Source organism: Tasmannia lanceolata, unplaced genomic scaffold (genome assembly GCF_043159265.1).
Source record: "Tasmannia lanceolata isolate RefF3 unplaced genomic scaffold, GAP_Taslan_0.1 ptg000013l, whole genome shotgun sequence".
Classification (NCBI taxonomy): domain Eukaryota; kingdom Viridiplantae; phylum Streptophyta; class Magnoliopsida; order Canellales; family Winteraceae; genus Tasmannia; species Tasmannia lanceolata.
This window is the reverse complement of record NW_027518690.1, coordinates 42,783,871-42,795,424: the sequence shown is the minus strand read 5'-3', so window position 1 is coordinate 42,795,424 and position 11,554 is coordinate 42,783,871. Positions and strand designations below refer to the sequence as shown.

At 42.6% G+C, this 11,554-nt stretch overlaps 2 protein-coding genes across 2 annotated transcripts; one reads left to right on the top strand and one right to left on the bottom strand.

Annotated features, from left to right (window-relative positions):
• Nucleotides 1–4,888: 4,888 nt before the first annotated feature.
• On the top strand, nucleotides 4,889–5,859 carry LOC143889357 (uncharacterized). Its single transcript, XM_077393534.1, has 4 exons — nucleotides 4,889–5,101; nucleotides 5,187–5,274; nucleotides 5,356–5,454; nucleotides 5,537–5,859. Exons 1-4 carry the CDS (start codon nucleotides 4,893–4,895, stop codon nucleotides 5,816–5,818), a joined length of 678 nt encoding a protein of 225 aa, XP_077249649.1. The 5' UTR covers nucleotides 4,889–4,892; the 3' UTR covers nucleotides 5,819–5,859.
• Nucleotides 5,860–9,823: 3,964 nt separating this feature from the next.
• LOC143891282 (uncharacterized) lies at nucleotides 9,824–11,224 on the bottom strand. Its single transcript, XM_077395896.1, has 2 exons — nucleotides 10,874–11,224; nucleotides 9,824–10,720 (listed from the first exon to the last, which is right to left on the bottom strand). Exons 1-2 carry the CDS (start codon nucleotides 11,222–11,224, stop codon nucleotides 9,824–9,826), a joined length of 1,248 nt encoding a protein of 415 aa, XP_077252011.1.
• Between the last annotated feature and the right edge of the window lie 330 nt (nucleotides 11,225–11,554).

Here is an 11,554-nt window from a genome sequence, read left to right as displayed (position 1 = left end):
GGTACTTCTTCTACCCCATTTGAGGGCCCATAATCCCTTCTCTAATACCATGCATAGCTCCCCTCTATTGCCCTTGAGAAGCCCTCCTTAGGTACTAATAACCCCTTTTTGTAGCTGAAAACCCATGACTTTCAACTTCAGGACTTTCTTCTGGATTTGATGGACCCTCCAAGGGTACTTCTTCTACCCCATTTGAGTGCTTATAATCCCTTCTCTAATACCATGCATAGCTCCCCTCGGTTGCCCTTGAGAAGCCCCCCTTAGGTACTAATAACCCCTTCTTTGTAGGTGAAAACCCATGCCTTTCAACTTGAGCACCATCTTTGGATTTGCTGCACCCTCCAAGGGTACTTCTCCTACCCCATTTGAGGGCCCATAATCCCTTCTCTAATACCATCCATAGGTCCCCTCTATTGGCCTTGAGAAGCCCCCCTTAGGTACTAGTAACCCCTTTTTTGTAGCTGAAAACCCATGACTTTGAACTTCAGGACCATCTTCTGGATTTGATGGACCCTCCAAGGGTACTTCTTCTACCCCATTTGAGGGCCCATAATCCCTTATCTAATACCATGCATAGCTCCCCTCTATTTCCCTTGAGAAGCCCCCCTTAGGTACTAATAACCCCTTTTTTGTAGCTGAAAACCCATGACTTTCAACTTCAGGACTTTCTTCTGGATTTGATGGACCCTCCAAGGGTACTTCTTCTACCCCATTTGAGTGCCCATAATCCTTTCTCTAATACCATGCATAGCTCCCCTCAGTTGCCCTTGAGAAGCCCCACTTAGGTACTAGTAACCCCTTTTTTATAGCTGAAAACCCATGACTTTGAACTTCAGGACCATCTTCTGGATTTGATGGACCCTCCAATGGTACTTCTTCTACCCCATTTGAGGGCCCATAATCCCTTCTCTAATACCATCCATAGGTCCCCTCTGTTGCCCTTGAGAAGCCCCCCTTACGTACTAATAACCCATTTTTTGTAGCTGAAAACCCATGCCTTTAAACTTGATGACCTTCTTCTGGATTTGATGGACCCTCCAAGGGTACTTCTCCTACCCCATTTGAGGGCCCATAATCCCTTCTCTAATACCATTCATAGCTCCCCTCTATTGCCCTTGAGAAGCCCCCTTACGTACTAATAACCCCTTTTTTCTAGCTGAAAACCCATGCCTTTGAACTTCAGGATCTTCTTCTGCATTTGATGGACCCTCTAAGGGTACTTCTCCTACCCCATTTGAGGGCTCATAATCCCTTTTCTAATACTATGCATAGCTCCCCTCTATTGCCCTTGAGAAGCCTCCCTTAGGTACTAATAACCCCTTGTTTGTAGCTGAAAACCCATGGCTTTGAACTTCAGGACCTTCTTCTGGATTTGATGGACCCTCCAAGGGTACTTCTCCTACTCCATTTGAGGGCCCATAATCCCTTCTCTAATACCATGCATAGCTCCCCTCTGTTGCCCTTGAGAAGCCTCCTTTAGGTACTAATAACCCCTTTTTTGTAGCTGAAAACCCATGCCTTTGAACTTCAGGATCTTCTTCTGCATTTGATGGACCCTCCAAGGGTACTTCTCCTACCCCATTTGAGGGCCCATAATCCCTTCTCTAATACCATCCATAGCTCCCCTCTATTGCCCTTGAGAAGCCCCCCTTACGTACTAATAACCCCTTTTTGTAGCTGAAAACCCATGCCTTTGAACTTGAGGACCTTCTTCTGGATTTGATGGACCCTCCGAGGGTACTTTTTCTACCCCATTTGAGGGCCCATAATCCCTTCTCTAATACCATCCATAGCTCCCCTCTATTGCCCTTGAGAAGCCCCCCTTACGTATTTATAACCCCTTTTTTGTAGCTGAAAACACATGCCTTTGAACTTGAGGACCTTCTTCTGGATTTGATGGACCCTCCGAGGGTACTTCTTCTACCCCATTTGAGGGCCCATAATCCCTTCTCTAATACCATGCATAGCTCCCTTCTATTGCCCTTGAGAAGCCTCCCTTAGGTACTAATAACCCCTTTTTTGTAGCTGAAAACCCATGCCTTTGAACTTTAGGACATTCTTCTGCATTTATGCTAGGTTTTATTTTTTACGTTAATTTTTGGAATGGAGAAATGCGATTTCAGTTCATGTACATATCAGTTACCGCATTTCCACCTACGGAGTAAAATAAATGCAATTGGTCGTCTGCTATTTGTTTATGCTAGGCTTTTATTTTTACAATTTGTGGAGTGGAGAAATGGGTTTTCAAAAACACCTTCTTCAATACCATGTAGAGGGCACAGTTTATAGTTGATGGGCCTTCTTTAATACCATGTGGAGACCCATGTTCATTGTTGAAGCAGTCATGGTTCACTTGTTTTATCTTCGATTTCATTTATTAAATTATTGGTCCAATGGTGGTCATTGAATTCCAATAGCTAGTACTTATCTGCTTTGTTTCTCAAAAGGTCTGATGGTATGAGTTTTTTTTTTAAATGCATGTGAGCTAATACTCGCCTGATGCCCATGTGGATGAGAATTTTAACAGACCTCCTAATCTGTTTTGGGGGTTTGTCCTTGTTGTTGTGCTTTCAGAAAATTCATATAGAACACTGATCGTTGCACTTATTGGTTAGCTCTTTTGTTTCTTGTTTGCTTTGCTTCATATCTAAGAAGCCAGACCTTAGAGGTTACAGACATGATACATATTTTCAGGTAAGTATGAGAATTGTAATAATTGTTGGTTTGCTTGCTAGCTTTTCTTCATAATAGTACTGATTGGGAATATGAGTTTATGCTATGGGTTGGATTTTATTGATTTTCTTGGTAATTTATTTTAGAGATGATGAGGACGAGAATTTTAATGATTGTCAATATAACTGAGTTTTTGGGTTATGAATTGATCTCGGTGATTTTGATTTGGTTGTTCATTGTTATACAGTTTTTATCCGGTCAGGAGCCATTCAAAGCCTTGAAAGATGGTGATGCGAAAAAGTGATAGAGTGAAAGTAACAAAGCCTCCAACAAGGACAGAAAGGAGTTTAGAAGGGGAGGAGACGAAAACTGCAGCTGTGAAGAAGAGAGGAACAGATGTAAGTGTGTATGTTGTTAATTGTATCAATCATAGTAAGTTAATTCATTTACCACATATATTTTGGCGATGTAATTTGTTTTGTAAGCTCCATACGTCCCAGCACGATGTTCTCCAGCTTCTTTCAAATCGGCAATGGACAGGATAAAGTTCAAGCCAGTCCATTTTCATGCCATAGAAAAGACTCCTTTCCGACATCTGTTTGGCATGGAGGACATTATCATGCACAAGCCTCTCATAAGAGCTATCCACGATAAGTGGACTCCTGGCACTAACACGTTCACGTTAGGGAGTATAAATGTCCCCTTCCTTCCAAGAGATGTGGCATTGGCATTAGGACTGCCACTTAGTGGAGAGCGAATGAACGTGGTGAGGGTTCTGTCATTCGACAGGACAAACCCGCAACCTAAAGTGCCTGGCTGGCCATTTCCAGAGGCCAACGTCAAGGCATCGGTTATTGAGAATGAAATTACAGCATTAGTTAGAGAACGCAATAAAGTTTCGATAGAGAAGACAGTGAAATATGTTCTCCTGCATCTTTTTGCCTCTGTCATTTTCACAAAAAGCGCACATTGAGCTGACGAGCTCTTCTGGCCCTACATCGACGACATAGGAAACATTGGCAACTATAACTGGGCGATGGCAGTGTATGACTGGCTCGTAGATTACCTAGACAGAGTCAGCAAGTGTGGCAGGTACCTTGGTGGCTGCTCGTTGGTAATTCAGGTAATTTGGACTCATGACATTTAATATTCTAACCGTGATGTTTATAGTTTGATTAACATGGTGTTTCGTATGTATGCAGGTATGGTTATACGAGCATACCACATTTTGGATTCCCACCAATCCAACTGCTCGTCCACGTGTCCTTAAATGGGACTGGAAAGCAAACGAATCAAAGACATATTGATTAGTAGAGCAGAAGCAGATAAAGAAATCGGAGGAGAGATATGAAAAATTTGTTAACGTATATATCAATACTAGTATCTTGATAACTGACTATGTTTTCCAAAAATTCAGGTGGTGGTGACATTGAAAGTATCTCTGTTAGAGAAGTCACAGTACCTACAGGATGAGGTAATGCAGTCGAGCAGGACTATGTTGCCTACGTTATTTTATTTTACTTTTTGATTTTTTAAATTTGATCATTGACTGTCATGTTTAAACATTAGGATGTTGAGGAGACAATGGAAGCCGATAAGGAACAGTTGGAATCCGAGGGGATAGTTTTGGGAGTAGAAAGTGAAATGGAGAAAGGAAGTAGTGAAGATGAGTCGAAGCATATAAAAATTTTGGCGAGAGAGAGAGAGATGTAGTTGATAGACAGTGGCAGATGATTAGAGCAGCATGGGAAGAAATAAGAAAAAGAGAGGAAGATGTTGGAAAAAGAGAGGAAGATGTCAGAAAGAAAGAGGAGGATTTGAAAAAAGGATGGGAGCGTATGCGGAGAACAAATGAAGGGACTAGGGGAAGAATGGAGGGGGTTGAGGTGGAGGGGGTTGAGGAGGAGAGGAAGGGCGAAAATGCATCTCAAGGTGCACGATTATTTTCGCAGCTGTGCGAGGATTGGACGGATTTAGCTGACCTTGGATGTGACATGGATGCAGCCGCCACCCTAATAGATGTATCGGCTCAGAACCCCAAGTCACATGAAGAAATATTCGGCACCACAGACGGGGTGATCCTTAACCCTTTACAACGATTGTTCGAAATGGAGGTGACCAAGGAAGAGGCACCATCTACTGAAGTTGAGATGAAAGTGAGTGGTCTAAGGGATGAGATGGTGGATTCCGAATTAGGGAGCATTATGAGGGGTGTGAAGATGGATGGAAGGAGTAGGAAACCTGGGAGAGCCAGAAAAAGCCCCTACTATTCAGGGAAGACCCGAAAGAGGAGGCAGAAGGAAGGGAAGAAACAGGGGGAGGACCCCAACATACCTAAACCACCGCCCAAGAAGAAAGGGGATGACGGGAAGATGCGTAAGGGAAGGAGAACAGCTCTGATAGAGAGACTTCTAAAGCATGAAAAAAGGCAAGTAGATGTGAATTATATTATACCATGATTTAAGTTGATCAGAATTGAAATTATTAACTAACAATTTAATACAATTTTGCAGTGATATCCTCATGGAAACGGATGATGTACACCTAATAGCTGAAGACCTACAACAGCTTTGGAATGTCAGACAATACCTGACTGGCACTGTAAGTGTCATTTTTTATCATTAATTTCTACATTACTGTAGGTAATAATGTACATCTGACATTTACTTCTATTCCTTGAAGATTGTCGATATATATGGGAAGCACGTGCAGTCCTCCAACAACGATGGGTTAGCAGATCCTACAATGGGGGGAATTGTCTTCGTTCCATCGGTGGTACATGTAAGTGTAATTTCTATCATCCCACATTGAGGTTTATATAAGATTTTATCTGTAGTATCCCATTGAATTCCTTTTTTTATAGGGAACTCTGACTGCAGTGGGGACCGAAGTCACTGAGGAGCTGAGGGTAGAAAAGTGGAAGACAGCGAAGGACGCTCTGCACAGTAGACTTATAAACCACCACCTCGAAGCAGTAAAAATGGTACTATTACCATTATGTGAAGACAACCATTGGGTTCTCCTCATTGTCGATATGGTCAACAAAATCTTCCACGAATGCAATTCCTGTAAAGGAATGGAGTTCCAGGAAAGAGCAGGATTGACCGTAAGTGGGTTAGCATCTTTAATGTTTTCCTACTTATAAATCTATACGTATAACACTTATGTTTCCTAAACCTGTCAATGTTAACCACTTGCAGGTTGCGTTGTTGAAGGAGTACTTAAAGGAAAGGGCTGTGATATAGACCACTTTCAATATGCGCAGATGGAAAATTTCCCACAACAGGCCAATGGGTCAGTATATTAGTATATTTAAATGTTTATTTTTCTAGGCTATGATTTTGATTCGCTCAATACAAGCGTTGTTATGCAGGTTCGACTGTGGTTTGTTCGTGCTTAAAGCGATTGACCATCTGTATGCAAATGATCCATTTACTTTCAGCAAGTCTGACATTCCCGCTTATCGGCTGCAGCTGTGCGAAAGATTCTTGCGCGGAGAGTTTGGGGACTGTGGCGATTTCCTTAAGGGGGATATATGACTGAAAAATGAAGAACATCTCTTCAAGTTCTGATGGATGTTGTAAACATGGTGGACATTGATGGTCTTTCCAGTGAAGTTTTCTGTCTATTTGTAAGCAAAATGGGGTAAAATGGGCTAAATTTATTTGTAATTGTTGGGCGCATATGTGTAGGACAGAAAGCAGGGTGTAGAGACATAGAGGGAGGGTTTGTTTGTATCTCAGCATACTGACAACTATGTATTTGTAATTAAAAATCAAGTTTTGTCAACTGATGGTCGTTGTGGCATTGGGTTCATTGCGAAATATGGTAAAGGACTTTGAAATTTATCAAATATTTCTTCATAAAGTTTTGGGGGAATTTATATTTGTATTGGATAGAAATATGATTTATTTGTATTGAATTGTGGTTATTTTATGTAGTTTTAATTTATTTTCATCGTCATAGTTGGCAGTGGGAGCCCTATTTTTTCTGATTTTCCGGGTATTTATATTTTTATTGTAGGTGAAAATGTTAGGACATTGTCTGATAGAGCCCCAAATTGCACGTTGTTCGTACTTTTGAGGAAGAAAAATCTCCCTGCGAGATTGGTGGGAAAATAAGTTATCCCTCTTGAAAAAATATTTCCGGTTTTGTTTGGTTGGTTTAACTGTTGGGAAGAAAATAAATCTTCCGCAAACTTCTTCATAAATTTAACACCATTTATGACAACAGCCACCCCCTTCTCTCCAAATGGATTGTCCACCCCACAGCATAGGAAGATCCATAACGTCCATTTCATGGGCCACAATTTAAATCGGTTCTATGGCAAAAGACAATTCATGCATTTAGATAATGTTTTGTACTTCCTATGTGCTCCTGTGAAAAAAAAAAAATTTGACATTCTCGGAGCTCCAACAATTTGTCTCGGATCTCCGAGAATATTGGCAGATGGAACCTGGACATATTGTCGGAGTTCCGACCAAAATTTTCGGAACTCCGAGATTTCACCCAGCAAACCTCGGAGCTCCGACCAAAAATCTCGGATCTCCGAGATTCGGTCCAGTAGGAATAATTTCCATCCGTCCCATCTCGGAACTCCGACAATATGTCTCGGATCTCCGAGAATATTGGCAGAAGGAACCTGGAAAATTTGTCGGAGTTCCGAGACAAATTTTCGGAACTCCGAGATTTCACCCAGCTAACCTCGGAGCTCCGAGAAAAAATCTCGGAACTCCGAGATTCGGTCCAGAAGGAATAAATGTATTCCGTCTCTTCTCGGAACTCCGAATCAATATCCCGGAACTCCGAGATTCGAACCGTCAGGAAGTCGGAATTCCGAGCCCATTTCTCGGAACTCCGACAATGAGTCCAGTAGAATTGAACGAAATTCCTCTATTCTCGGAACTCCGACAATATGTGTCGGAGCTCCGAGATCCGGCCAGCAACGTTATAACCGTCCAGGTTCGTTTTTTTAACTATTTTCTCCTCTTTCCCTCTTTCCCTCTTTCCCTCTTCCTTCCACTTCCCTTCAAACCCTAACTCCATTTTTCGTTTTCTCTGTCATTTTCTCCCTACATCATCCTCCAAAAGCCTCATCTCCCTTCCAAATCCCTCTCTTCTTCCTAAAACCCTACCATTTCACCCATTTTTCATTTTTTCTTTCTTTCCTTCTCTAAGTCTCCTGTTTTCCGCCATTTTTGGGGTATTCCTCATTTGTTTTACATATTCCTTTTCTCTCCACCCACATTTTCCCTCACCATGCCTCCTAGGACCAAAAATCTCAACATCGGAGGCTCCTCCCAAGTTCAAGACCCCGAATACGTTCCTGAAGTACTTCCCATGGAAGAAGGGCCTTCACGGAAGAAGGCGAAGGCGAAGGCTATGGCTGCCGAGGTTGTGCCCAAGTCCTATTTCACTGGGGATAAGGCCAAGAAACTCTGGGACGACGTCGGCACTAGGCGCGTCCTGACCGGTAGGTACATTGATCCCCCTGTCCTTGAAAATTTTGATTTAAAGGCCAAATTTGATGCTCTTCATTGGACACCCATCCTTCACATGAACGAACCCGTTTACCCTCGATTGGTGCGTCTCTTCTATGCCAATCTCACCATTTCCTCTTCCTTCTTCAAAATCGAATCTAAGGTCAAGAAAACTGTCATCAAACTCACCTATCAGACTTTTGCCACAGTATTTGGGATTAGCCATGAGGGCCTCTTACACTATTTTTGGCCGGACGATGGGACGCATGAACTTGATGATATTGATCATGACACTGTCTATGGTCGGATAACACGGCGCTACCACCCTAATATGCCCGTACAATCTGCCGACCTCATTCCGGTTGCGTGCGTGCTCCATAACTTCATGTACCACATCTTCATACCTCGTGGTGGGATGCGTGAAGCCCTAAAACCCTTAGAGTCTGCGATTTTGACTCGCTTCCACACCATGACTTCCCACTTTGATGACCAGTGGGCCGCCTATTATCGCTACATCTCCAGTGGTCAGTGGGGCCAGGCGCCGGGCAGTTCTTCTCATCACCCATCGCCTCCTTCGGAGCAGTAGATGGCTCTAGTTCTCTGATGATGGATCCTGTCTTGTTCAGATTTCTTTTTATATTAGCGTTATCTATATGTTTCTATAGTGTTTGGATTATCAGTTGGTTGTATGGATCATATTTAGGTAGTTGCTTGGATAGTCAGTTGGATCTTTTTGGGATGTATTCCATTTTATATAATTCTGTCACTGTTATGATGTGTCGTGGATGCTATGTCCTTTGAGTGGTTGTATGCACTTTCATTGGCTCACACCTACTCTCTTTCCTTTTGTTCCACCTTTTTTGGTGATGACAAAAGGGGGAGAATATTTGAGCTCCCAAGTCATAATAATATGCATATATTAAGGGGGAGTAAAGCTCTATGCTCCATTTTTTTGGGACATCAATGCCCTTCAAACGAACAAAAAGGTCAATAAATATAGGTTGCAAAATGACAAACTTTTTTTGGCCCTTTCTTACTAGCAGGGAAAAGCTTTTTGCAAACTTTTTTGCAAAATGACAAACTTTTTGCAAAATGAACAAAAAGGTCAATAATATGCATATATATATATATATATATATATATAACAAATTTAATTTTCCAGTTCTTGAATTTTCTTACCAGCAGGGAAAAGCTTATTTTAACAATGCTTGCAAGGTAGATCTCATTCGAGCTTCAGAAAACTGGGCAGTCTTCAACTATGACAACCCATTCCACCTTAAGAAAACAGGGTTTCCCTCAAAAAATTACAGCATACCAGTAATTACAGTATACCATTAATTACAGTATAACAAAGAATACAGTATTCCACCTTCAAAAAATTGGGTTTCCCTCATAAAACTGGGCAGCCTTCAACTATGCACACCACTAATTACAGTATACCATTAATTACAGTATAACAAAAAATAGAGTATTCCACCTTCAGAAAATTGGGTTTTCCTCAGAAAACTTGCCAGCCTTCAACTATGCACACCACTAATTACAGTATACCAAAAAAGGGTTTCCCTCAAAAAATTATTATATACAGCAACTAATTACTGTGCACACTTTCAATTAATCCACTTCTCCTCCTTCATCCAACTGGAGCCTCCAATGCATTCTCCGCGGAATAATTACGTGAAAAAAGGAGCTGCACAAGGTACACCCGACCTACAACACCACCACCACACCGAATAAGTATGGAATCGGGGATGTTCTATACTACTTATTGACCTCAATATATTACGTATCATGTACCTATTGAAAACGGGGGCAGAGGGTCCAATGGCAGATTCATCAGGGAGTTGTCTCTCCATGGGAGGTTCTCTGCAAGTCCTTTTGTTGTGGCCTAGTTTTCCACATATCGTACATTTGCGATGCACTCCACTCTGCAATTCGCGGTCAGATCTTCTCGTTCGCGGCCGTCCAGGTGGTCTTTTCGCTATTGGAGGTAATACAGTCTGCAGAGGTTCTGGAGGCAGTTCCCAATGAGTGCGATCTACTGTAGGGTGAAGCACCTCACAGTACGTTTCCCGATACATCTCTATACGAAACCATTTATGGCAATAATCGTACTCATCAAAATCTGTGATGGCAATGGCTGCCATGGCATGTCCGCACGGAAGCCCAAGCGTTTGGAACTCATGACATGTACAGGTTTGTTGCAGCAAGTTTACGACATCATGATGATCACGGGACCTTACTTCAAATTTGTGCACACCTACTCGATAAGCAGTATATCCGCGACCCTGTTCCCTGGCCAGTCCCAAATGTTTTTCTGCATAATGCGTGCACTTTGTTTCCCATTGAAGCCCCATCGCTTGACGTTTCTGTATGTATTCGGAGCTCTTAAAACGAGTCAGCTCCACCGCAGCTGCAATCGGCAATTTTCTGGCATCCTTTAGCACTGCATTGTAACACTCCGATCTATTGGTGGTCAACACATCATATCTTTCCCCCTTGAAGTAGAAACTAGCCCAGTTTTCCTTCGGAATAGCGGCTATCCAGTTGTGTGCATTTTCATTCCTCGCCTTAATTTTTTCCATTGTGTCTATGAAAACACTCTCTCTCAAAGCCCTAGCAGCTCTCCAGAACAATTTCTTAAGTAAAGGGTCTTTGAAGTCGGTGTACAGATTGGCGGCGAGGTGACGCATGCAGTAGCTATGGTTTGCAATAGGCATTACTTTAGGCACTGCTTGCATCAACCCCTTTTGTCGTTCGGAGAACAGGGTCAATGCGCCTATCCCCTCAGGCAATACGTGCCGCTTCACCAAATAGAGGAACCAGCACCAGCTATCTTCGTTCTCAGTCTCGACAACACCAAAAGCTAATAGAACTAATCCGTTGTTCCCGTCTACCCCAACTGCGATCAGTAAGATTCCAAGATACTTTCCACGTAGATGCGTCCCATCGACCAAAACTATCGATCTGAGTGTTCGTTGGAAAGAACGTATGCTGGGACCAAATGCCCAGAATAAGCGAGCAAATTTATCATCTCCCCCTGGACGTAGATCTCTCGCTCGAAAAACACGCATGTAGGTGCCCGGGTTTATTCTCATCATCTCAACTATCAGTGCAGGGAGCAAGCGGTACGAGTCCTCCACATTTCCACACTTTTATTTCAAGGATGATGTTCATCGCAAGGTGTGCTCTACGGTAGGTCATGGTTATACCCCAGTGCGACTTGATGTACTGTCTTATGATCCTTGTCCCCACATCTTCTGGACGGTCAAATAGGGGTAAGCATGTCTCGGCAACCCATGGGGATGTAGCTAGATGATTATCATTGCCCTTTAAGTGAGATGTACATGTATGGTCGCTCATCAACTTCTTCACTAACACATAAGTCATACGGCTAATGCCTG